This window comes from Hippoglossus hippoglossus, chromosome 24 (genome assembly GCF_009819705.1).
Source record: "Hippoglossus hippoglossus isolate fHipHip1 chromosome 24, fHipHip1.pri, whole genome shotgun sequence".
Classification (NCBI taxonomy): Eukaryota; Metazoa; Chordata; class Actinopteri; order Pleuronectiformes; family Pleuronectidae; genus Hippoglossus; species Hippoglossus hippoglossus.
Genome location: NC_047174.1, coordinates 17,086,268 through 17,113,496, shown reverse-complemented (window position 1 = coordinate 17,113,496; position 27,229 = coordinate 17,086,268). Strand labels below are relative to the sequence as shown.

Here is a 27,229-nt window from a genome sequence, read left to right as displayed (position 1 = left end):
GGAACGGTGCTTTCTTTCCTGAACCTGTTTGTTTTTGGTAGGAGGTTTCTGGAAATTTGTAGGGAACTTAGAATGGCACTATAGAGGGACAGTGTTCCCTAGAATCTTATCTCCCTTTAGCCTGTGTAGTGATACAGTAATTTTAGATTATTCCAGTAGTTTTTTTTTTCATTAAATAACTATTAAAACAAATAGCATCCGCTAAAGGTAGGGTGGGTAATTTGTTTCTGAAACACCTATCTTTTTTGTTAAAATCCTCTTCACATCCTGATTAACATCAATAAATAAAATTGTCTTGAAAAAAAAAAAAAAAAAGCCACCGTCTGTGGTCCTCAGAGCATCGTAATAAACCCAATTTCACTGGGTCCAAATGAAATGATTGGTCAACGTTTCTGTCTGTCATGAACCGACCCGCCCGTGCTCTCACTGCTCATGACCGGAGTCTTCAGCCAGAGAGGCATAGGTGAGACCAAAGATATTCACTTTGCAATTTCTTATTATGTGCCCTGACACATAAATGCAAAACGAACATTGTAACTCAAAGTTCCCCAAAGTTGAACTCCACACAAGGCTACGCTAAGCATTTGCTTCGCCACAGAGAGTGAATGTTTTATTTGCCTCCTCGTTCGTTTTGATTGGAAGTGAACCAGGAGCTACAATGTTACATTCATGTATGTGTGACCGCGCCCGTGCATCGTTGAAGCAGACACGATAGCCATGTAGTAAGCGAACAAGTCACAGACAAGTCGGCTTTCAGCAGTTGTCAGGCAGTGCACGTTCATGTGTTTTGGGGGCGTAGCTTTGACGAAAGAGCTGATGGGAGGGGGTGGGATGTATCGGCTGCATATTTTTATAGTGTCTCTTATTACATTTTCCAGGATTACCAACCCTAGCTTTAAAACCAGTTAAAGATCAATGATTTAAAAAGAGGTAACGTTCTGACTAATCTAATCCCATCTGGCAAGGAGTTCCAGAGCCTCAGGGCCCTGATTACAGTTAGTAGCTCCGTGATATAACTGGGGGCCAGATCGTGCTGAGCCTTAAAAGTTATTGAAGGGATAAAATTAAAATCAATTCAAAATGTAACTTCGTGTTGGATAAAATGCGAGCAGCAGCATTCTGCTCAAGCTGAGGCGGAGACACGATTGACTGGGAAATATCAATAGTGCATTGCAGTAGTGCAGGCGTGTGAAGACAAAGGAGTGAATAAGCTTTTCTAGTTCAGGAAAAGACAGAGCTGATTTGATTTGGGCTATATTTCTCATGTGAAAGTAACAAGATTTAATAAGTAACAAGATTGGATATATCCTTCTTTGTGGTACTCACAACAACCAGCTACCAGCCTTGATTTAGGAACTACTAGCAAGTGTTGGTTGGAAGATTGTAGATTACAGCTTGGAGCATAGGGGGGGAGAAGCTCTGTAATACACCTGGGGGCTAGACCCGACTATAAATCAGTGGTTACAAATTCATAAAGGCCACCGGAGAAAAAAGGAGGCACAGAAAGGAACAACTGAAAAAACATTCCAGTTTTGACGGACAGACATTACTGATGCTTCGTGATGCTGTACTTCATCATAAATAATATTGCAGACATTCATTTTGCCACCCAGGTCTTCAATAATATATATATGGCAGTAACGAGTTGACAAGAGCGTTTTGCAAACCACAATAAATGAGCAGAATATATGACAAGAATAGTAACTAAAACAAAAGCTGCAAAATTACAAACCTTTAAAATGGTTGTATTTTCTCTCTCGCTGTTTAAAAGTGCATTTCATGATTGTATAATCGTTTGCTTTACCACTTTTTGTGACCAAAACATGATTTAATTTGCTTCAACAACTCCTTTATTTCCAGTATGCAGTCCCATATCATCATCTTACTACAATAGTTTTGTTTCCAATATACCCAATATGTGCATGTGTCAACCTGTATGCAAACCCACTATAAAGTGCATTCTCAGTCCACAGAGGCAGCTCTGTGCTGCTGCACGTGCACATATTCTGTCATCATAGTTTCTCTCTATAACACAGAGGAGAGCTCTGTATTCCTGTGGGACTTTAGAGACTCACTCTTCCAGCCCAAGGCCAAAGAAACCAATATAATACATCACACTGCAGCAATAATGTTTGCATATATGAAACCACATAAAAGCTTCACATTGAACTCAGGTTCAGAGAATGAACAATGATATTCATTTGAAGTGTATCATCTACCCGTAGGCCTGCAGGAGAAAAAGAAAGAAATAAAAACTCCTTTAACCAACAATATTCCTGAAACCCCCCCCCAATCATCAAAGTTTCACATCATATCGGTGGCAATCTAGTTTTGTTTTAAAACATCCAGTGCTAAGAGCAAAACCTTCACATATATAAATGTGTTTTTTTCTGACAAAAAAACAACTCCACTATTTTCTTGTCATTGAAAAGACTTGCATGTCAACAGGGACATAACAGTTTGATAATCAAGTGTTTCATGGACAGATACGCAATTGTCTTCAAACAAACATCACAGAATACACACATTAATGTTTCTCAAAATAAACAGTTGAAAGCACAGCTAGTTATCATTGATGGCATTTAGATATAATCAGGTTGACAGAGCCTTCTCAATAGCGGCCCCCTCACTCTGACCCCATTCAATCAATCAATGTGTAATGATGTCATGTTTTTATGTTTAGTGTGTCTTTCTTTTAACTCTATGTAAAGTGTCTTTGAGTTCCTTAAAAAGCGCGATGCAAATATAATGTATTATCATTATTATAAAAATATATATATTTTGAGTTGAAGAAATCTAATTTTGATTCATCCATTGAACAGCTTTGATTGTAGTGGAGAAACCAACTGTATAAAGGACATAGAAAATCCACATAAATATCCTTCTACTGCACATACAGCCTTTAGCTGTATTTCTGCCCCACATCTACACTAATATACTGTATAGTCATTTAATTGTTAAAATCCATAAATGATAACCCCAGGGGGTATATATCTTTACAGCACATGATGCCAAATATACAAACTGATTCATTCATTCTCCTCAGATCATTTTTTTGGGACAATAGTTGTCACATGGGGGCAGTATGGCTGCTAGGCTGTACAGTAAATCGCACAGATTCTGCATAGCAGCATTCACACCTCGCTTACAGAATGTGTGGTGTTCCATTCTGAGTGGAAGCTATAGTGCCTCTCATACAGCAGACTGTAAATATGGCATCATAAGCACCTTTATACGAGTCCATTATGCATTATGCATGACAGTTAGGTCACAGACACCTGCTCTAACAGCATTAATATTAATCATATTCTACTTTGCAATACAAATGTTTTCCAATGCGTCTGACCACTGTCGCTGTGGCAGATAATGGGGCCGACCATCTTGTTCAAAAGCTCTTTGTGTAGTCAAATGAGAGCAGAGCACTTGTCACTCACGTCTGCCCTGCTCTGATTTACCCCGCATGACCTCTGGATCAAACTGTGCATTTACAAATAATGATCATTTATAGAAATTTACCTGACACAAAAAAACTGCTTATTAGCTCATCTCATAACGGTGAGTTTAAGAATAAAACTGTTTATTTAAGCCGCAAAACAGGCAACATGGTGTCACCTCACTTGTTTTTCTGGAGATTGATCATAATTGCAACAACTCTGCGGAGGCAAAGCAGGTGCTGGCTGAAATGAAGCAGAAACAGTACAGAAAAAACAAATAGGAGGGGTTAACTTAAACGGGCTGTGGTTTTCAGTTGAAATGCCTGATTGTTGCGCATGCTAAACAAGCCACCTGCATCCATTTACTCTGCAGAATTAAGCTGCTTTTCATTTCTCCTTATTGCTGTCCCTCTTCCTGCTATACCCAGCTGAGTATACACAGCTTGGCTCAGCACACCGGAAACTTTAAGAATTAAAATAAAATATGTAAATTGTCTTGTATGTTTGCAAGGATTGTAATTTAGGTGGGTCTAGTCTCTAGAAAATTCTCCACATGATTGCTCACACCTAACACATTATTCATCTGCAAAAATGAGCTGTTGAGGGCGGGGTGCCCTGCTGTGGCAGCGGTTCCCTCTTTTTGCAGTTGCTTATCCAGGCTTGATAATATCCATTACTTTCTTACATTATGAGTCCTAACAAACATGCATTGGCTGTGTAGTTAATAATGTTGTGGTTACTGAGGCAGGTTTCTTACATCTGGGAGTCTGGGCAGTGGCGGATCAAGGATTTTTCTAAATTGGGGGCCATAAAGGGGCCTCAATTTACTTTGTTTTGCGCGTTAGAAGCGTCAGCACCCCCCCAAACTTGCTTGCAGTGAATCCTGCGGAGGACCTCCTGCTGTGTGTTCACATTGGCTCCTCTGGAGTTTCTGCAGACTTTATACTAGGGGCCAGGTGGAGAGAGACAGCTGAAACTCCAGAGGCTCTCCCTCTGACATTCTTTTAATCCCTATGGTTGGCTTGATTACTACACTTTCAACTTAATTTGCATCCTTTCATTTGAGTAAAAGCATACATTCCTTTACTTGTTTTAATTGAGCAATAACTTTGTTACCAAGCTGTAAAAACATGTGTGAACAGATGAGTTACCTCTGAGTGTTGGTGGATTGGTGTCAGACCCCCTGACTGGTTGACTCCAGCAGCTGGAGCAGCAGTGTCAGGGTGAAGAGGAGCAGCCATCCTCTGCCTCTGTGGCCACATTAAAAACTGCATCGTCTTTTGTGACAACTGTAGATCAGCGAGCCATCAGCTCCCCGCTCGCTTTGCTCTCTGGGACTTGTAGTCTTCGGTGCGATGGGCGCCGCCGCGTGGTGGAGGCCCGGGCGAGAGTGAGACTACAGTTCCCTCAGAGCTGCTCGGAGGTGTTAGTTGTCAATATGGCTGTTGTCAGACAGACAAAGCGGAGAGGCAAATAATTCGCCTCTGATTAGAAATCCTTGGAAGAGGGTCGGACGGGGCACCGTTCGTCAGACAGCTTGACGTCTCGGCTGCGGTGGAAGACGCAGCGGCTCTTCGCTCTAGTTGCAAAGTTAAATGGTCGGACGATTTGAACCGAGGTAAGTCTCGTGCTTAGCTGCGTGCACCGCTCAAAGTGATGTTATTAATATCAAACGCCCGCTAGCCCCGCGACAGTCGGCGGCTAACGACAGCTACTGTCGGCGCTGGCACGGCTAGCAAGTTATGCTAATCAGCCCCGATGCTACCCAAATACCCCCGTGTCGAAGTGGTTCTCGTGCTCTGTGATGCTTCCGGGCTGGTGTCAGTGCAAAGTGGTGCTGAGGAAGGCAAAGTGATACTTGGGGTTAGAGAGCTTTGACTCCGGCTGCTTTGACGTTACCGGACATCGTCCGTGTGCCACAGAAAACATTTAGCTAACGTTAGCTTTCGGGCAAAGGGCGTGAAAGCTGGCATCAGCACCGGCGGCTCGCCCGCTGCGCTGACTCCAGCGGCCGATGATGGGTGCTCCCCCCTCCGCTGCAGGCCCCAGAGACAGCAACACAGAAACACATGGAGGGGGGAGAGTTGGCAGGGACCAGGGTCACATTTAGGACCGGGACAGGAGTTCGGTTTGCGGTGGGACCATGTGATGCACGCAGCCTGTATTTAAGTGCTGGTTGCATGGTGAAGAATCAAACGATGGAACTGTGATTTTATTTAAATTTTGTATTCATCTCTGAGGTCTTGAACTTTGTTTCACCCGTTTTGAATTCATTATCAAACCGGCCAAGAATGTGGATAAAGGAAAGTTTGCTTTAGCATCTTCTCACATTCAGTTAGAATGAAGAATCAGTCCTAAACTACTACTTCTTCTTCTTGGTTAGCACCTGTCCACCCTGTGCTGTTTCACCCACAAGTTTAAGAATGGAATCTGTAATAGGTTGAGTTTTTTGCTCCTCTGCTCAATGTGTCTCAACCAGTTAAACCAGCTTGAGCCAAAGTGAATAGTTAACTTGGTGAATAGTTAAACAGAATGGCCAATGATCTATCACCCATGGCTTTACCACACACAATGTGACTGCATTGGAATAGCACATAATCACAGTATTGACGTCCTTTGTGCGTTTGCGTGTACGTGACGAAAGCAGTGGTGTTCTGGTGTAAAGCAGTCAGACAGGGACAGTTTCGTGTGTCTGATCTCTCTGTGTGCAATGTGACGGGCTTTGCAGTGCAACTGTGCTTGATAATGATTGACACCTAAGTAGTGTTCCATATGAATGACAACTTAAGAGACTAGTTAACGTTCACCCTTGCTATGAAGCTGGCCGATGGTATGGAAGTATTTCAGTGTTGACCCAGAGTGACTCTCCCTCTCTGTCTGAAAAAAATGTTCTTCTTTAAAAGCCTCTCAAGCTTCTATTCGCCACACTTGTATTACTTTCCTACACGATAACCCTAAAACACTGTATGTCCTCTCAGGTCATACAGTCTTTAATTCCCTGTCTTCTGTGCTGTTTCGTCTAACATGGATGTACAAGGATGCAGGTGACCCCTTTCAAACCATTTATCATATCAGCATAAGGTCGGGCCGGCACAGACGATGGAAAATCTGCCGCAGTCTGATTCCAGTTGCATTGATTTTGAGCACAGCAAATTGCTTATGAAAAACGTACAGCGTGGGTGGTGTGCCGAGCCGGGGATGTATTGTAGCTCTTAAAGAACAGCAGTCAGAATGTTAAGATAGCATCAGCTGTCAAGGTGACTCTGGCACTCTGCGTGTGTTGCCTGCTGGTTCCCAAAAATAGCAGATTTTTATACCCTGCCCCTCCCTCCCTTTTTCTTTCACACTTCTATCTCTCGCTCTTGTCTTCCTTTTCTTATCTGCTGCCTCTTTATTTTCCTCTTGCAGTTTTTCTCCTCACCCACCCGTCTCTTTCTACTTTACCCCTCAAACTCCTCCACTACCTTTCTCTGCCTCACTTCCCTTCTCCCATCTTTCTCATTTTCTGCAACTGTTCCTTTTCTGTCTTTCCTACTTAATCCCCTCATTTCCTCCTTGCCTTCTCCATCCCTTCATCTGTCTCATTTCAGCCTGACTTTCCTCCTTGCTCCTCCTTTTCTCCATCTCTCTTTTCTCTCCAGTTTTCCCCTCTACATCTTGAGCATCCACTTCCTTTCCTTAACTTCCCCCCTGCATTTCCTGTTTCCTTTCCCCTCATCTTATTCCTCCTCTGTCTCACAACCTGTCTGTCTTGTCTCTCATCCAGCAGCAGGATGTCTGAGTTTAGCGAGGAGCCGCGCTTCACTATTGAGCAGATAGATCTGCTGCAGCGGCTGCGGCGCTCCGGCATGAGCAAGCAGGAGATCCTGCATGCGCTCGACACTCTGGACCGGCTGGACCGGGAGCATGGCGACAAGTTTGGTCGCCGCACCTCTTCTTCCTCATCTTCCTCATCCTCCTACGGAGTAGGCGGGGCAAGCAGCTGCAACAACAATTCTGCCTCGAATACAACTACCACATTCAACAATAACAACACTGCCTCGGCAACAACCACCTCTCCCGTGACATGCAACGGCAACAGCAGCGCCATCAACAACGTCGAAAGAAGCGCTAGCAATCACTCTGCGGCCGCCGCCTCTTCTACAACCTCCAAAATCTCCACCGCCACACAGACGCAGTTCGGCAGCACCGGGGGACTCTCGCTGTCCCCTAGCAACAGTTACGACACCTCCCCGCCTCCAGGGCCGCCACCGCCCTCTGCAATCCTGCCATCACCAGTCAGCTTGGTGGCGCTGTCACAGAACGGGCGTGATAGCTTAGCTGCTACACCCAACGGGAAGCTGTCTCCTCCACGGTATCCAGTGAACAGCGCGGCCGCAGCGAGGGCTTTTGGGTTCGAAGCCACAGAGGAAGACCTGGACATTGACGACAAGGTGGAGGAACTGATGAGGTCAGTAGTGTCAGGGCAACGTGAGCTCTATAACTTGTTGTTGGTAACTTTTTCCTTTGAGCCAATTGTCCAAATTTAGTTTGGCACTTGCAGAACTGGACAACATGTATGTAACCTTTTGAGAGTGTGTCATCTGAGATCGTGGTTCTCAAGTATTTCATGAGTTATCTTTTTTACTACATTGTGTTACCCTTTCGCAAAATGTTCTTGTGTATAAAGGACACTGGACAGAAAGTACTAAAGGTCCTTTAAAAGCTATATTGACATCTATAATCCATCCTTTCTGAATGATGCATTGTTACTTGGAACTGCCAGAGTGTTGCAGTGGCCACTTGGTTGGAGTCAGGGATTCTTCATTATTGACAGTAATGCTCACAGTGAGGAGACAACAAAGCACAGTTTATATCAGGCTTGATTAAATGGTACCAACTGGAAACTCCACTGGAGCTCCATTGTGTTGATCTGTTGAAAACTGAGCTTCAAAGTTTATTCTTGACCTTGGAAATTGACATTTAGTAAACAAATTTGCTACAAATAAGTGAGACCACATTTACTTCTTGAGCTTATAACACGAACTTCATGAGCAGATGAAGTTTTCCCACTTGCCATGGAATTGTTGTTTTCTTTTTTCTGAGTACTTTTTTTGTCCATACAGGCTTTAAAGCAGAGGTTCAGAGTTCATATCTTGAAAACAGCAGAGAAAACATTACTCACCAGAGTTAAGCTGCTGATCCGAGAAAGAAAAATGGCTGAGGTACCTGCTGAGCTACTTTGATATGGCTACAGATTCTGTTCACCAGGCATTTGAAAATGGTTTTGCCATCACATCATTTTTTTGTTATTCTCTGTCATCATTTGGAAAGGCTGGTTGTGCTGAAAAGCTTTTATAACCAAACTAACACTCGGTGATGTGACGAAAAGAACGGATCATTGGTGAGTTCCATGCCATCATTATTTGTGTGGTTAAACCAATGCCACTAATATCAGTGCAGCGGGAAATTAAGACTTTGCAGTGTCGTCCATTTTTCATTATCTCAGTGGTATCTCTGCAAAGCAAAGTTTTTCCGGGTGACAAAAGCCACATTTTGTCCCAAGTGCTGTTCAAATTCTCTTGAACCAACTATTTGTTTTGTTCATGATAAGGAAGCTTGTCAGTGATGGTTCTTACGGGCTCCATGGAGCCATGACGTACAGTTGCATCTTTGAGTGCAGTGCAGAGAGCTGGCCCTTTACACGTGCAGTATTCAGCACCACGCCTTGACTCTAGTAGTGCAAATAATTGTTGTTATTGTCAATAAATTCTCTAATTATTTTCTCAGTGGATCAATGTAATTAACAATTTGGTTTAAAGAAAACAGACAGAAAATGGCAATATTCCCATCACATTTTTCGGAAGCGTAATGTGACATCTTCACATGTTCTTTTGTCAAACAATTAAATCAAACCCCAAAGATTAACACATAAGGCAAACAAAGCTGCAGATCCTCACAGTAGAAAACCTGGAACAAGTCAATAACTGGCATCTGTGCATGCAAAAGACTTGGTGACTCAGGCCCTTTTTCAGACCACATTCTACATCCTACACAGTCTCCCTATCCCTAAAGTCTGCATCAATGCTGACTTTAACCCATTTTCCACTGGTCTGCAATGTGAATGGACACAATCGTCATTCATTCCTGGTTCAAATGACTTTTAGACACACATTATCAGCTCTGTCTCCAATCGGTGGGGATGGAAACATGACACCAGAGGGATCACATTAATTTTCAGTCTAGATACTGCACATTTTCTTTGCAACATTATGATGTGCATTGAACTTCGGAACATTTGTGCTAAAATAGCCATGAATGTTTGTGTACTTTTGGGAACAATGTGTTACAGTATTTTTTTCCCCCTTCATAATATGCAAAATGCAACACTGGCAAGACAGCAGGGTGAGAGAGCTTCTCGGCTTCCGGCAGTCAGTGACATCAAGCCTGACGCATTTTTTTTGGGGGGGGGAAATAGGCTAACTCCTCCTCTGGGAAAGGAGTCAAATCTTCTTTTTTAGCAGTTTTACTCGCGTTTACAAAAACATGCAAAGACTGAGAACACTGAGTTGAGTTCATCGGTAAAGGAGCTCTGTGCAAATGTCAGTGCGGCTACCTGTACAAACATTGAAAAAAACTAAGCAGCTTACAAACATTAGAATTAAAAGCCAGATGATACATTTCTCTCAAAAATCTTGGGAGCAAGTTTTATTTCATCGTGAAGCTTGTTACTTTATTTATACTAAACTATACGCCTTAAGAAGGTTCCTTCATTGAGCTGAGAGTGTACGAAGTGGGTAGGGTCTGGCTTGAGAAAGGACTTTAGTGCAACTGATAATGTAGTTGCTGATTAACCTCCTGCTGATTGACTAATTGATTAATCAACAAATCGGTAAATTTCAGCTTGATGCAGATGGAGGACTGAGCCTTTACTACAGTTCTCTTGTGAGTTTAGAAACAGTTAACTAGCATTTTTTAACTGTGCTGACAACTAAAGATTCAGACTTGAACAAATACAGAAAAGCTGGCAGGGATTCCAAATCTCGAGCACAGCAGCACCACATGACAGTTGTGATTAGTACATTGTCTTGGAACAGCATGTACCACACAAAGATGTACATCCTGTAATGGAGTATATCAAAATAACAGAGCGTCATGAAGGCATTCTTGTTGAGATAATGTGTGCAGGCAGGAAAGATGTTATTGCATAAAAAGGGGAAGTGTCCTGCGGGAAACGTTGGAGAAGCCTTTAGGGTTCAGGATGACATTTCCTAAGGAGGGCGAAAGAACACTGCTTTCACTTGTGCACCTCTGCAAACTACATGAAATTGCATACAGGAACATCCAATGACGTTTAACGTCCAGTAACCACTGATGTTTGAAATCATGTCAGTAATTAGTTACAGCTCGTTACTCTGGCAGTTTCAGGGATCATATTCCATCACAGTCCACATGTTAGCCACCTCCTCTCTTCTTCTCCTCCCTTGCACTTAACACGTCTGTCGTCTGCTCCCGCTGCTGTGGGCTCCTGCCGCCTTCCAGCTGCCCAGTCAGAATAAGAATTGACATTTAGAGCTAAGGCAGTATCCTCGGCGCTGCTCTGGTTGTCCCACTGCTCATTCATGCTGCCTCTGCATTAAATTACATGTCCTCTTTAGACAGCCGAGAAGTTAAGAAGCGTTGAAAAGCCCTCGTCCTCGCCGCACGTAGGACTCTCCAGCGTCTCGCTCAGCAGGGCTGCGGGGGCGTGACACGAGGTTTCAGCTTGTCAACAATCCCACAGCGCCCCTCTGACTTTTCTCACTTTTAAGTGCACATTTCAGTCTCTGCAGGGGTTCGGCCTTTTGAGTTTGTCAACCCCCTCCCTCCTCCCCCCCCCGCTCCACCTCCGCCCTTCTCCCTCCTCCACTTCCCACACTCCCACTTCCCACTCTCCCTCAGTCTTGTACAGCAGCTTGTGCCACATTGATTCGCTGGTGTCGATACAAGCAGCATTTTTGAGCTCTAATTTTAGCCTGATCTGCAGGAGGATGGTGTGGAGGATATTGATGCTGGATGTCAAGAGTCGTGACGCATTTTCATTTCAGAAATATGGAGCTATCATGACTTTGATGCATTCTCCATTTTGACTGTGTGAGTCTGGGATACTGACTGGTTCAAAGGATGCTGTGATTGTATGGTTTGAGCAGCAGTGCTGTTAAAGTTGGGTGGTGAAGGCGCACCCTGGAAATGCCTTCCTGTGTTTGGAAAAGAAAAAAAGAAGAGTGTGCAGTATTAGTATGGATAAGTCAGGATGAGACAGGTGTTCACAGTCTGTACCAGGATGAGGAATTAAAGCCGAGACATTCATAAGCTCGGTGCGTGTCTGTGGATGTGTGTGTGTATTATTGTGTATGTATAGGGGAGGGGAATGGGCTTGATGCCAAAAAGCAGGGTGGGTACACTGTGTGACTGCACATGTTCACTCAGCACCCTCCAATCTTGCATGTCTCTGCATGTTTTATTTTCTCCCCACTGACGACTAAGATAGTGGAAACCTGTCCAGCACATACATTTGGAAAATACAGATAACTTGATTGTGCTTCAGTTCATTTTAATTCTCAGAGCCCGTTTGTGTTCCTCTGAAATGCAGCATTGATTATGTGGGAGCCATAAAACCAGAGAACACTACAGCAATAATGCTGTCAACATGCAGCTCAGACTAAAATGGAGCCTTGTTTTAATAGTTCTCCCATAAATAGGTACAATATAAAAAATAACACACATAGATTATCTGACATGAAACAAAGGCATCAGTCATTGCAGCGTAAACAGCTCTTCTAAGTCTGATGTAAAGGAGCGCAGCATCAACAGCGCTGGGTCGATGATGATACAGCAGCTTTCACCAGAATTAAACATGCAAGTCTACCTCAAACCATAAAAAAAGAAGGAAGTAGAGAATAAATTCTGTCCAGTCATCCAGGAATATTATCTTTGCAACTCATCTTTTTGATCTTAGTCTGTCAGTTAGATTTTACACCTTTATCAAATTCATAAAACATTATAGGTGATTCTTTGTATGTGGGCTCATGTAAATTAAAACATTGGTGCTCAGGCTCTTGCTGCTGACAGTGTATTAAATGGCACGGCTGTGTTCTCGTTCGTGTTTGTGTCTGCAGGAGGGACAGCAGTATGGTGAAGGAGGAGATCAAAGCGTTCCTGGGGAACAGGAGGATCTCTCAGGCAGTCGTGGCACAAGTTACCGGTGAGTAATGTATACACATACTGACACACTATGGAACAACGTTATTCATTTGAGATGTTTTCTGTTGCAATAATACTGCCACTTTTTGTCTGTCATGCACATGTACTCATTGTTAAATGTCCTTTTCAAGTTAATTTGCATGCGTGTGTTTAGCATTTTATATTGGCTCAGGTGGAAAGCTAAAATCCTCCATTCCTTTGTGGATTCCTATAATCATTTGCTGAGTTTCCACTCAAACAGTGATGATTCGAATCAGCAGTCGAGAAGCCTCTTAAATTGAATATCATTTTATCAGTCAATCGCTTCTATTTATTCGTACAGAGAGCCAAGAAGGTTAACATCATGAAAGGATGTTGTTAACTTTCACAAACTGAGTCTTTGCTTCAAATGACCTGAGTATGTGTCGTGGGAATATGAAGGGCAGAGCAGTGCAGTTAGTTCCTGTTCTCTGTTTCAGAGCTGAATGTCAAAGATTGCTAAACTACCAGCATTAACCTCCTCTACTGCGTCTAAATCTGATCGACTCCTTAGTAGTCAGAGTTGTGAGCCATTCAAGAAAGACTTTCTTTGGTACAATAGGATATGATTTTATATCTGACCTACAAACAGGATGCACTGAAACTGAGTTAGAGTTTTAGTGTGGAACAATGGACTGTAATTTGACTTGGGCAAGGTGAAATTAAACACATTTCTCCTAATCGTAGGTGAAATACACAGAAGAAAAAACATCAGTGATATAATATCGAGTGTTTCAAAAAATCCCAAAAGTCTATTTATAAGAAAAAGTAGGAACCACAAGCACATAACAAATTTAAAATAGAAAAGAAGTTTAATATTTACCCATCTTGACTTGGAAGATACTACATTGACCAGGACCAGTTAGGCTAATATAGCACCTTGCTGATTAATGAGAAGATTATTTGCCTTTCAATAATGTAATAAAAGGATTCTTGTTGCATCTGAAGAAGTTGTATTGGATGTTTTCAAAGATGAATAATAAGGCTGGGTAGGTGAGTTGGACTGGATCTTTGTAATGTTCTGGTGACAACCCCACATCAGTCAAACTCTAATGTTTAAGAGGTAATCAGTACAAACAGATGCAAGTGCCCAGCAGTGCTTGTGCGTCTGCAGCCTGAGAGAGAGAGACAAGTGATTGGGGAAGAAATAAAGTCGGAGCTAAGGAGAGAGAAAAGAGTTTTCTCCTCTAGTATTCCACTCTGTCTCTCTTGACTTATTCTAAGGGTTGTCTAGAGACTGTGCCGGCGGTTGATGCAAAACACTCTGTTGTAATTCGATGTCTGGCTGCTTTCCAGGCATCAGCCAGAGCAGGATCTCCCATTGGCTGCTGCAGCATGGCTCTGACCTAAGCGAGCAGAAGAAGAGGGCCTTCTACCGCTGGTACACGCTGGAGAAAACCACACCAGGTACATTTGCTCTCTCTCTCTCTTATTTGTGTAGCTTATTAAATGTATGTGGTTTAAAATGGAAGCAAAATTTGGACGGGGATCAGAGACGATTCCTCTCCTCCCATTCCAGGATGGTGTGGTATGCAAAGGGCAACAAAAATAAATATTCTAAGCAAACATAAGATGAAGACGTGTGAATCTTGCAAACAGGGCCAACATTGTCAGTGTCATCGTCAAGGTCATCCAAGGCCTTGTTCAGAACAGGTATTAACATCCATCCTGAGTGATCTGAGTGGACAGCACTAACTTCAGGTCTGAACGCACCCAAACGCATCCTGAGAACCATATGTCGCCACATTCTTTTCACTGTGTGAACGCAAATGCATCATGGGCCAAGCATGAGGGGCCGCGATACTTTTTCTTAAATTGTTCAAATCTTGCTTCATAGCTGCACGCATTCATTCATGAATTCTCTCCTGTATCCGCTCGCTCTTTATCTCTCTTCATCTCTCTCTCTCTCTCTTGCGCCGACACACACAAACATTGTCATCGGACACATCTATAAACTCAGACTGGGTAAAAACCACATCTTTGGTCTTCACAAATGTCATCATGATTATTTGCACAAACCCCAACTTAACGCTATCCACTTGTGATCGGATTACTCAGGACGGACGTTAATACCAGCTCTGAACGGGGCCAAAGAAACTAAGTTCATGGAGTCGGTGTGAATACTAAGTTGTGGTAGCAGGGAAACGGCTCCAAAGAGAGAAAGCACAGCGGGAAAACGTTCAGCTACCAGCAGTTTCCTGTTGGGCTGTTAATGATGTAAGTAGAAGTAGTTAGCATACTGTGGTACATGTGGTGCAGTGGGATGTGATGTACACGATGGCTCACTTCCATGTGATATCTTATACGTGAGCACAAGCAGCTTGAGTCGTGTAATAAAGTGGAGGCTGATGGAGACAGAGTAGAGCAGGATTGTAAGAGCCACAGATAGTAGGAGCTGACTACTGCTACTGCGGTGTAAGAAATATCATCAGAGAATATGAGGGGATGTGGTATAATAGCAAGAGAGCAGCATCCTGGTAAACCACCTAAAGAACCAGTTCCTCTGTTTTAGTTGTGTAAACTAATAGTCACAGTAGCTCAACAAATAAGATTCCATCTAAGGTCAAGACAAGTCAGCAAGTGTGTCCCAATAAACACACCAGTGGGACTTGCAAGTTATTAAGTGGACACTTGTGCAACTTATTTCCAGTGATGATTAAGTCATAAAGTTGGGTCAGAGAAGTGGGACAGTCTACTACATTTCTCTCAAAAAGTATTGGAATGGCTAAAGCCTGTTCCTGTGTTAAGTTTAGATAAATATGAGACGAAAGATTCTATCCTGTTGTTATTTATGTCTAGATGTGGTAAACAACCTAGGACAGAGCACCTTTTTCTTATTAGACCACCCTAATTTTAGGTGAGCAGAATGTAAGGATGTTTTCAGAAAGTCACTCTGGAGAAAGTCTGGAGCCACTGACATTTGCCTTCTCACACACAGCCGCTCTGGAACATTTCAGGAAAATGTGCAGCATTCATTGCATGTCTTAAATTAGCTGTAGTCTTAAAGTAAAGAACATTTCATATTTGGTTGCATAACTCTTGCTTGTAATAACTGCATTAAGCCTGCAACTCACTAACATTACCAAACTTTTGTTAAGCTTTTCCAACCTTTTCCTGCAGCCTCTTTTAGTTCTTGTTGTTTCAGGGTTATTGCTTCTTTCTTCACTCTCATCTTCATGAAGTGAAGTCCAGTGAATGGACTTGGTCAAGTAAAGATGTCTCATCTTTCCCCTCATAAAGTTCTGTGGGCATTGTCTTTTTGTGTTTTTTCCTTCACATCTGCCCAATGTTGTTTTATGGTCTTTCACGATAAACACAGTCTTCACGGGCAAATCTTAAGCCAAAAACCAAGAGCAAACATTCAGAGCTATTCAATGTGTAAACAGTCAACCTAAAAGGCAACACCAGGACAACAAGTAAAACCTGTCCGTGACATGTCCCAGTATTTTTGTTCCTTTGAAAAATTGGTGGGATCAGACAAAATGTGCTACTTAAGTTATTTAACACATCTAGATGTAAAAAAAATTTGTTGTGATCTAAAATCCACATCGTCCATGTGAAAACAAAAGAAACAGCCTTGCTCTTCCAATATATTTTTTTTGAGGGGGTCTGCATACAATCAAAAGACTTAACCCTAACCCATGATGCAGTTAATCAGCACAAGTGACTCCTCAATTTTTAAAGCAGTTCCTTCTCCCTCTATCAATCTAATCAAACCCTGCATCTCAGTTCTCCGTATGCCTGCTCAACAAAAGCGTCACTCTTAGCAGATGAGCGTCCATCTGTTTCACATTCCAGCAGCTGGACATCATCCACTCGCTGGTGTCTCTGTGTGTCCCTCAGATCCATGTGCCTTGTATGAGTCCGGCTCTTTTCCTGCCAGGTTTATTTTTGCTGGACCAGCTCACATATCTGAAGCAAGAAATTCATTTGTGAAAGAAGTGCCTGTAATTATTAGACTTAATATGAATAATTAAAAAAAAAAAAAAGTATCTGCTACTGACTGTGTCTTAATACATAGCAAGTAAGTTTAAAGTTTGTAAGATAAGAGTTTATAAGATTATCATCTTCATAAGAAAATTACTTTTTTATTATAAATACAAAACCAGCCTTTTGAAGATAAGAAAAGGTTAAATATTCATTTTGAATTTATTGTGCATAAACGCTATAAGCTGTGTTTGTTGCCAAATCAGAAACAAGGCCACGGTTGTTCTTTTTGTTGATATACTAAATCATGGAAACTAGCAAAGAAACAATCGATGAACAGATGAACATGACCCCAAACTTTCTGAGAGCTGATATGAGGAAACACTTTGGCTGAACAGCATCAGTTTTATAATGTTTATTATGCTGCTACGTGGGTCTTTTCACATTCATTTGAATGATTTATTTGTTCATTATGATTTGTTCATAGTTAAGGCCAAAGACTGAATCATTGAATATGCATAGAATCTTTTTAAAACTTGTCTCATCATAAACTTTGAGACATTGAAAAGTTTTCTGTTTTTAAAGGCTAATGTTGCAATTTCTCACTTTAATTACACAACTTAGATTCAAGTCTTCTCAAACCTGTTTTCAAGAGAAACCAAAGTTTACATATGTGACCGAAAGGAAACTTGGATGTTAGTTGGTTATATTTTAGTTTGCTGCTGTAGAGAAGAGTCACAGTCTAAAGATGTCTTTCTGTTGTCTCGCACACAACTTTAAACTCACACTAACAACAAAAACAATGGGCCTCCTGTTGTCTTTGGATCCTGACTGTGCACAAACGTGCGCACGTGCATATGTACGTGGACAGGATGTTTCAACCTATAGCCAGGCAGCAGCCATCCCACGCCTTGTCCTCTGCGGCATGTTCCTCGGTGGAGCGCTGCCAACACTGTCAGCACTAGAAACTGCTTTATGCTATTTATGGCCAGACTGAGCCCGGCCCAGCTCAGCTCAGCTCAGCCCAGCCCAGCTCTGTGCACATGCCTCCATCACTGCTGCAGAGAAAAGAGATGCCCTATTCACGCCTGTCCCGATAACCTGGACTGTTGCAGGGTGACCCAGTTAGGCAACATTGACAATGTGTGTGTCAGGTTAGGTTATGACGATGCGGGTGAGCTGCGCACCGCATTCTATACCCAGGCTTTTAGTTTTTATGCTTCCAGTTTTACGAGTTGTGAGTGCAAATCAAGGCTTTTGTGTGGTTTTCCTTTCTGCTGTGGTCATGATTTGAGATGAGGCAGCAGCGTCTTTGTCAGCACTATTCACTGGAGTTTATAATCAGAATATATTGTGAGATTTGCATAAGGCGACGTGCGTTCTCGCACACATTTTCATGAGGGATGGGCTTTCTGGCTGTTTGTGTGTTGGGCTCAGTTCATCTGACACAACCTGCTCTACATATTCTGCTCTACACTTCAGATTTCAGACTTTTGCAGTTTTGTGTTTCCAAATCACAAACACACCTGCAGACTGACTCTTCCTGACTGATGCACCGTCTCAGGTTGTAACTTACCAATGTCTGTGCTGCGTCCCACCCGTAGGTGCCACCCTCAACATGCGGCCGGCTCCGTTAGCTCTGGAGGAGATGGAGTGGAGGCAAACCCCGCCCCCCCTCACCACTGCCCCCGGCACCTTCCGGCTGCGTCGGGGAAGTCGCTTCACTTGGAGGAAAGAGTGCCTGGCTGTGATGGAGAGGTGAGTGAAGGGGGAGGGACAAAGAAAAGCAATAGATTAGAAATGATAAATGGGAGTATGTTTCATAACCTGTCCCTTATTTCCTCGTGGAATTGCAACCTGTCTGAGAAAATGGCCGGACAATGACAAAACAAAGCCTGTGACTTGTCATACACTCAGATTATTGGCTTGGTTGTTGTGCACACAGTACGTTACAGACAGCAGTAACCCCGCTCTGTTGACATTGTCCTTGTGTAGGGAAATGAATTTAATCAGTGTGACTCTTCTGCTATTTATAGCTACTTCAACGACAACCAGTACCCAGACGAGGCCAAACGGGAGGAGATTGCAAACGCCTGCAACGCTGTGATTCAGAAACCAGGTACATCACACAAACCAGGTTATTCGGGACCTGGGCCCTGTACTACGAAGCAGGATTTGGGGTTATCGGGGTAACTTCAGGTTTACTTCAGGGTTTTCAGTCCTACGAAGTTCATCCACCTCTTATCAGAGTATATCACCATGGTACTGTAACTTATGCTGAATGGTTTATATGCTCGAGAGCAGGTTAAGTTCAAGATAAGAGATCAACCAGTATAACATCTAACCAGTCAATTCCTTTGAAACAGCACATCACTGTTCTGAGAGGATCCAGTGGAGCTCGGTGTGGATTGTTAGTCTCTGCGGAGGACAAGGGTCTTTTACCTACTCTGATGAGCATCTTTATAAAAGCTGTAGATTCTCATCAGAGGGAATAATAAACCTTTGTCAGCTGCTGGAGCCGAACATTACCAGCCTGACACGTAGGAGCAATGTGCTCACAGTAACACAGAGTGTCTGCATTGATCAACTTTCTTTTGCTTGTGGGAGTTACTGATATTGATGTACTTGGTGTGTTAGTGTCAGGATAACCAGACATAGCTTTATACTTTCATCCTTACCTATTAGTAGGTTGGGGGATATATAGGTTACAGATTTACCTTGTGACAGCCCCCAAGAACCGTTACATGATGCACTGAGTGATGAGACTTCTTGCGTCTTGCGATTTGTTTCAGGGAAGAAGCTGTCCGATCTGGAGCGGGTCACCTCGCTGAAAGTTTACAACTGGTTCGCCAACCGTCGCAAAGAGATCAAGAGACGGGCCAACATTGGTAATGTGGCTTTGGGGAGGGACCACTAAGACTTTTGATTACAATGTACCCCCCTCTTAATTACCTCCTTTGTGTTAATGGCACTTTTTCATATTTAATAACATTAATTATAACATTTTCTTATGCACTGAATGGCTCACCGTTAATTTATCGCCCTACTATAATAATTATAGTAATGATTGTTCATCAGTCACCTAATGTCTGTAATGACCTTTGCTGATGTGTCCCCATAAGTGCTGTGAAATGAATGCTGCTTGCATTTACATAGATGTCAAAGGTTTATAAAGTAAACCTCCTAATGTCGTATGTAACCCTCTGGTATCAGCCAAGTTCCAGATGTGTTCATTTGAATTTATTTCAAAATTAACTGTGTAAATTTAGATGTTATTCCAGGATTATTTGGTTCAATTAAGTTAAACTGTCACAGTGTCAAGTAAATTTCAATCAATTTGTTTTTGCCATTCACGCATAACATTTAGCAAAATATTTAAGCCACTACTTTTCCATTGCAGTGTAGTTTTTATATTAGAGCACGACCGATATATTGGTTGATACCAGCCTTTCACAGACGTATCTTTGTTTGTTTGCCAATATGAAAACTTTGTATTTTACAATTATTGATGTGTGTGTGTATGTATGTATGTATGTATGTATGTATATATATATATATATATATATATATATATATATATATATATATATATATATATATATATATATATATACATGCATACATACACACACACACACACACATCATATAGCAGCATTTTATAGCAGCATTTTTTTTACTCCCTAGCAATAGTATCAGCATTGTTACAAGTGACTGTGGTGTCTGGTGTCTAAGTCTCTAGTAATTATAGAAGTACTTGTGGGGTACAATGTCGTTCATTTAGAACTAATACATTGCACAGTTTGTTATTAATGATATTATCAGTGATCCATCGTAAATCTAACGATCCATCGTCTTCCTCCAAGAAGCCACAATCCTGGAGAGTCATGGTATAGACGTGCAGAGTCCTGGAGGACACTCCAACAGCGACGACATCGATGGGAATGACTTCACAGAGCAGGTACAGAGGGATTAAACGTCCCAAAAAGATTTTAGTTCCAGACCATTCTTTAAACCACTCATCTAAGGTCCCTCTCCTCTTTATTCCAACGTTATGTTTAAAGGTTTATGTATTTATGTATATTTTTGTACTTTGATTTATGGGTCATTCCTCATATGCTGATAGGCTCATTTTCCTTGGACCAAGCAATACATCAGTTGACTGATTAGTTTCCCTTTTAGTGGTTCAGGTCGTGTTAATTGAAACCAGCAACTGTTCACAAATACATCATTCACATAAAAATGCATAACAAACCTTTTAAACTGCTGCTTTTTCTTCAGATCAACTGAATACATCTTTCCCCAAATCCTGAAAGCACATTAAGTTCTTTATTTTTTTGTGACGAACTTTTGCTCAAGGCACATTAATTAACAAAAGCTCATTCTATTCTTTTTGTTCCTGTAGCCAATGGAAACTAAGCTGCAGCAGTGGAAAGAAGTAATGCTCTGTATTATTGTAGAAACCCACGGATGAGGACTGTTTAAGTTTGAGCCCTCAAGCTTTAGTATTGATTTCACAACATGCTAAACTGTACCTGATGGCAGCTGGAGGTAAAAATAAATAGCCAGTTTCATTTAACTAGCGCAGCTAATGATGAACACGGGCAGTATTTAATCTTGTCAAGCAGTACTGTGAACCAGCATACTTTGAATTATCTCCCGAATGAAACTTGAATTTACACTTTCAAATGCTATGGGACTAACTGAGTAATTCTGTTGTTCTGTCAATTAACCTCCAGGCCTGTGACCTTCCCTATTTCGACAAGAGACCTCTCAGCCGACCGTTTGGCCTTTACCGACTGGAGCCCACCTCACCAACACAGGTAACCCCACACATACAGAAACATATGTGCCAGAACGCTTCATTCTTATAATCTGGGACTACTTGTTACACCATGTGTGACTGAATGTGTCAGTGTCTGTGGCTGCAGGGAGCACCGCTCTCAGCCAGAGGCCAAGAGAAACTCAAATCAGACAGAGGTTAAAAGGGTCCATTCACCACAATAATACTGTGATTGCATGTCTTTAAATAGCTTCCACTAAACAGCAATCAGATGTCACATCATGTAGAAGTTGGTTTGATGCTTGATGTCGTTGCTCACCTGTTTTTCTGGCTCCCTCAGCATGGAAATGTGATTTCATTTCACAAAGTTAAACTGGACCACAGCAGATATTGTGTGGTTTGTTTAATATCTTGATCCACTGCACCAAACAGATTGTGTGATCCTGTAAACAGACACAAACATGAGCTGGTTAGAATAACATCCTGAACATTACAGCGACAAAGGTGCAGATGGACCTCGGGAACTTTTAAAACAGGATCTTTGATTTCAAACAGAGGTAGATGGCAGCAGAGTCTCACTCGCAGCCCACAGCTGTAAACGTTTACAGGCTGAAATGACAACTTTTCAGGGCAAATTTTATTAGCTAGCTAATTAAGCTAACATTAATCCTGCTTGTTTTTAAAAGAACCCTGTCGGAGGGTCTTAAATATGCCCTTGATGGCTGCATATATGATATAATGTCAAAGGTATTAGGCTAAATCTGCATGTACCTTACCTTAGTATGACCTCTTGGTCAATATCCTCACATACAAAATAAAAAAAGGTCTTTTAGCTAATTTAGAGCTACAAGTATTAAATGTGTATATAATTATTGCATTCTAATATAACCGTGTTTGGCTGCTTAGCTTACATATGTTTTCACTGCTAATGTAACAGGAGAAATGGCCTCTAGGATGAGAACTTACATATTAGTCAGGAAATCTTGGACTGGGTCAAAACAACATCATTTGGTCTTAACACAAATGACGTACGTGTTAATTTGCATGTAGAGCGGGGAAGTGAGATCCGATCACAAGTGGTCACAGGAGACACATTCAGGACACATTTACTGCCAGGTGTGAACACACTTACTCAGCGCTGGCTACTTGTGATCGGGTCTCTCAGGACGGATGTTAATACCAGGTGTAAGGGTCTCAGTTACTATTGTAGGCAGTAGCGTAGTTCGCAGGACATGCTAATGATAGCAGCTTATCTGTTCACTTTTGCATTTTTGTTTTAGAAAGGTTAAAAAAAAACACTAACCTTAATACCCTTTAAATGCATTGTACCTTTCTTACCACACACTGCCGCGCCACAAGAGCCAAAGATTTACAAACCAGGAAGGCCTCATTACACTTGCTAACCTATGATACCTCAATCAAATCATCAGATGGTCAACGTGATGGCAAAAACGAAGCAGTAAATGAAAACACAGGTATAATATTGGTCCGATCTACTAGAGGCATTTTTTTTCTGGACCCATTGTGAACCCCCGCTGTGTTTTGTGTCCTCCCTGTGTCAGGATGACAGCGCAGCACACAGCGAGCACCAGGACCCCATCTCTCTCGCTGTAGAGATGGCCGCCGTCAACCACACCATCCTGGCCCTGTCCAGAACCGGAGGGGTCCCCAGCGACATCAAGACGGAGTCCCTGGAGGACGAATGAACTGAACGGGACCCGGGATGGAGGGAGGAGTAGAAAAGTTTGGAAACGAGGGAGGGCTTAAAAAAACTGACTGAACTAATTCTACTTAGTAAACCTCATGAATCGGTCACTCAGCCAGCCCCCCCTGCCAACTGCTGCCGGTCTCAGCCTCCCTCCTCCACTTCCCTCCTCCCACATGCCATGTAAACAGTAATTACCCCCCCCACCCTCCACAATATATTGACACAGCTTGCAGAGATTGGTCACTCTATGTCCTCTGATCTCTGTGAAAATGTTCCATGGAAAGGAGAAAAGGTGGCATCCAGGCCTTTAACCCCCAAAACGCTGGCTCTCTTCTGGGATTGTGTCTCCCAGGAACTTGCCCCTCTCCTCCCTCAATAGACACACTCCTCACAGGATACCTCTTCTCTTTCCTCTCTCTCTCTCTCCAGCCTGGTTGTCTGAGCCGATCCTCTGTCTATCTCACCTCAACGTCAACCTCAGTAATAACATGTACTGTATATATAATATATATATATATATATATATGGTTCTTATGGTTCTCAGTCACACTCACCTCACGGTGTGGTACCTACCTACCTACCCCTCAAAATGTCACCTTCTTCATTGTGCAATTCATGGAAAGAGCAGCCTCCAGCCATCATCTTGGGAAAGATGGATGGAGAGTGTTTCCTTCTCTCGCTCTCTGGCACCAAGGCTGTCAGAAAGGCTCATATTGGCAGACAGAACTGTCCCGTCACTGTCCTCATCCTCTGTAGTTAACATTCCTCTGTGGAATGGCTTTGTTTTCCTACTGTAGAGCTGCTCTTGGATGAAAACCTATAAAAAGACGTAGCCTTAATTCCATACAGACAACCTCACATTATCTTTTTGCCGTATACAGCAGGTTTATTTCCTGACAGGGAAGAATAATAAACATTTTAGTGCACATGTTAATGTGAAGGTTTATATCCAACAGCAGCAGTGTTTTTACTTATTTTATTGCATTGCCCTGTTGTTTTTAGCCCAACTGGTGACTGGATATACGGTCATTTTGCCTTGGTATTTAGCTTCCCAGTGATACTGTTGTTGAATACTTGAGGCTATGAGAATCAATTTAGGGTCAATGTGATAATCAAGCAAACTTAAGCTAATCTAATAAGGGGAACTGTGCTTTGTTTTAAATGTCATCCATGCCAAAGGAAAAGATGCTTGGAGCGCAAAGCTAAGACTAATCTAAAAATGGTGTTCATGTTGATCCAAAGCGATTTCTACTAACTCCTTTGGTGTACGTAGTAGTTTTCTCATGTTCAGTGAAGCCTCATGTGGGCTTCACCCTACAGCAGGCCTGTGTCAGTAAAGATGGGTATTAGCAGCCAGACATAATGATAAAATACCCCTAAGCTATTTACTACTCGTTACTCGTTCTGTGACGCTGCCTCTTTATAATCGCCTAAAGAAATGTGCTTTGAGAAGATTTTTTATTCCTATCGGTGGTATCGGAATTAGACTAAATTCACTCTGGAAATGGTTCATCAGAAGGACTTGTTATGCATTTTTAAAAAACTTTTTTTTAGTTTTTTTACATCTCTAAAGCCTCAATGGTTGAAGCAGCACTTTGAAGGGAATCAGAATCGAGATACTAAAAGTGGTGATTTAGAAGATAATTATCGGCCATGTATTCTTTTTAAAAAATTTTATTTGCCCCGTGTGGAAATTTTCCAAAACCATCTTTGACTGAAGGTCATTGTAAAGTCATGTGCAGAGATGAAATGTTCCTTTAGAGTATTAAGACCCGTGTTTGTCAAGTATTAGCACTTTGTCAGTCTGAGACTGATATTTCAGATTTTACCTTAGGGTGAGGAAGATTTAATAATAGTTTGAATCTTTTGGGAAATTGTGATTGTTATCACTCATGTCCGTGTGCTAAATATGAAACTAGAGCGGTAGCCGTTAGCTTATCTTAGCTTAGCACAAAGACTGGGAAATGGCTAGTCTGTTTCATTCAAGGTAAACCTATTAGCATATCTAAAGCTCACTTATTAGCATGCAGTAGTGAAAAATGAAGGGTAAAAATAAGACGTTGTTTTATTGGTGGTTTGATTTTATTATGGCCATACACACTTCCTGTTCCTTATTTCAGACTTTTAAACAAAGAGGTGCTAGCAAATAAAAAGTTTTGGACAGAAGCAGGAAGAAAAATGTTTTCTCTTGCTTCCAGTCTTTATGCTAACCTTAGCTTTAGCGTCACGTTTAGTTTCACCCGCCAAAAAAACATCAAAAGTTAATTTTTTTTACAGTTCATGTGTTTGTATGGATTAAACATACCAGAAATAAGTGTTAAGTAATGAGCTGTAAGTAGATGGACTTATTTTTACCTTTTAGCCAAGCCTACCGTCCCCCTCTGCTTCCAATCTTTACTAAGCTAACACACTCATAGCTTTAGTTTCATATTTAGCGTAGCGACATGAGAGCGTTGTTGATTTGGCAACAAAAAAAATAAAGCAGAGAAGCACATTTCCCTGAATGTCGAGCTATTTCTTTAAAGGAGCCGCTGCCTTAGTGATGGTTTTGGATAAGTGGGAAAATATTATACAAAGCAGGATTTAAACAAAGCGGTCAACCAGGAAGTGTGAGACAGAAAGCGGCCTATCAAATAATCTCGTGTGAGGATCCTGCGAGTACAATATCTTCCAGCTCTGCTCTATAGTCTAGTGAACTATTTAATTCTACTTCTTCCAGATATATGAAGCTGCGATACAGTGACTGGGACCTTTGTTTCAAAATGAAAGGGTTGAAAGATTAAAAACAATATGTATTTATACTCAGTTTTTATGGTAATGTACAAAAAAAAAGAATGACATGTTTTTGAAATGAAACGTGCTTTTATTGTTTTTTCTTGCTTTTTAATTTCTCCTGACTTATTGTTCTATCATCATTTTAAACCGTTTCTTTTTCTTTTGGGTCACCCTTTGTTTGGCTGAACAACAGTCCCCCGCCCCCCGTTTGTGTCCGAGCTAGTAAGCTATTTTGTGAAAGATTTAAAGAAAAATCGATGCACCTTATGAAAAATTGAGACTAAGCTTGACATTTAACCTTCCTTCCCGCAAGCCTCACTTTGAAAAGACAAAACGTCCAATATACGATAAAGGGGCTGGTGTCAATAAACAGTTCAGCACAGTTGCTTCTGACATCATGTGAAATAAAAGCCCCAGAATGTGGATTTTTTTTTTTTAAATGTCACACCAAACTTCATAGAGAAACGTAGCATTTTAACGTTGACTTTATATATTTAAAATCATATGATGTGCCACAAATATATTGTTATATTTCTGATGACAACTACAATTCTATCTTCTATCACTAGATAGTGATGCCATGTATGAAAATACAAGGTTCCATTGTGTTCCATTGCCCTAATATTGAAGTTAATGGAAACAGAAAAATTGTGTTTTGGACTAATAGTTTTTGCCACCGACACCAAAAACTAAATCTTAAACAGGAGTTGATCTATTCCTTTTATTAACTGATTCACACTCCTCACTTGCCAAGCACTGGGTGTGTTTTCTACTTGAAGGATTTGGTGTGACAATAATAAAGAATATTGTGTGTTTAGAAATAAATCTTGTGTGGAAGGAAAACAAATCAGAAGAGTGCATTTAGAGATTATTCTCCCAGTATCAAAAGCTTCTATTAATTGCCTTCATGTTTGAGAGATGCCATTACGGCCCATTTAGCAAGTACAAGTTCTAATCCAGCAGTATTTTACGAGAGTGTTCGAGCTTGACAGAAATGTTCATGGGATGGAAGAAAAAACCCTAAGGTGCTCAGGAAGTGAAGATTCTGTGCTTTTCCAGGAGAAAACAGGGAAAAAGAAACAGACTGAAACCTTAAAACGGGCTCTTCTCCATCAGCGGTGCTTACTCTGAAGGGGCGTCCTCTTGTGGTGTGTCAGGGTCAACACGTCTCCATGTCCGTCTGTGTCCCCGGTGAAACACCATCCACTTCATCCCGATATAGCTCTGAGAAAGACTGAATGCTGTTGTATCAATCTTCAATCTAGTTATGTTCAAAGTTACTGTATTGCCCATTTCAGAATTTAGTGCCTTTTTTGGACAGTAGACTGTTCTGTAATTAAGATGTAGTATATAAACATTTTTT

General features: G+C 41.7%; 1 protein-coding gene across 6 annotated transcripts; it reads left to right on the top strand.

The window, feature by feature from the left end:
• Positions 1-4,804: 4,804 nt before the first annotated feature.
• hmbox1b (homeobox containing 1 b) lies at positions 4,805-23,492 on the top strand. 6 transcript variants are annotated; one of them, XM_034579169.1, is made up of 10 exons: positions 4,805-5,052; positions 7,204-7,880; positions 12,565-12,657; positions 13,971-14,081; positions 18,206-18,359; positions 18,638-18,720; positions 19,394-19,489; positions 20,467-20,561; positions 21,340-21,423; positions 22,946-23,492. In XM_034579169.1, the coding sequence occupies exons 1-10, from the start codon at positions 5,030-5,032 to the stop codon at positions 23,087-23,089; spliced, it is 1,560 nt and encodes a 519-aa protein (XP_034435060.1). In that variant the 5' UTR covers positions 4,805-5,029; the 3' UTR covers positions 23,090-23,492. The 6 variants fall into 6 exon arrangements, with proteins under 6 accessions (XP_034435060.1, XP_034435059.1, XP_034435056.1 ...); XM_034579168.1 differs by having other exon boundaries at positions 7,201-7,880; positions 20,470-20,561; XM_034579165.1 differs by having other exon boundaries at positions 7,201-7,880.
• Positions 23,493-27,229: the final 3,737 nt, after the last annotated feature.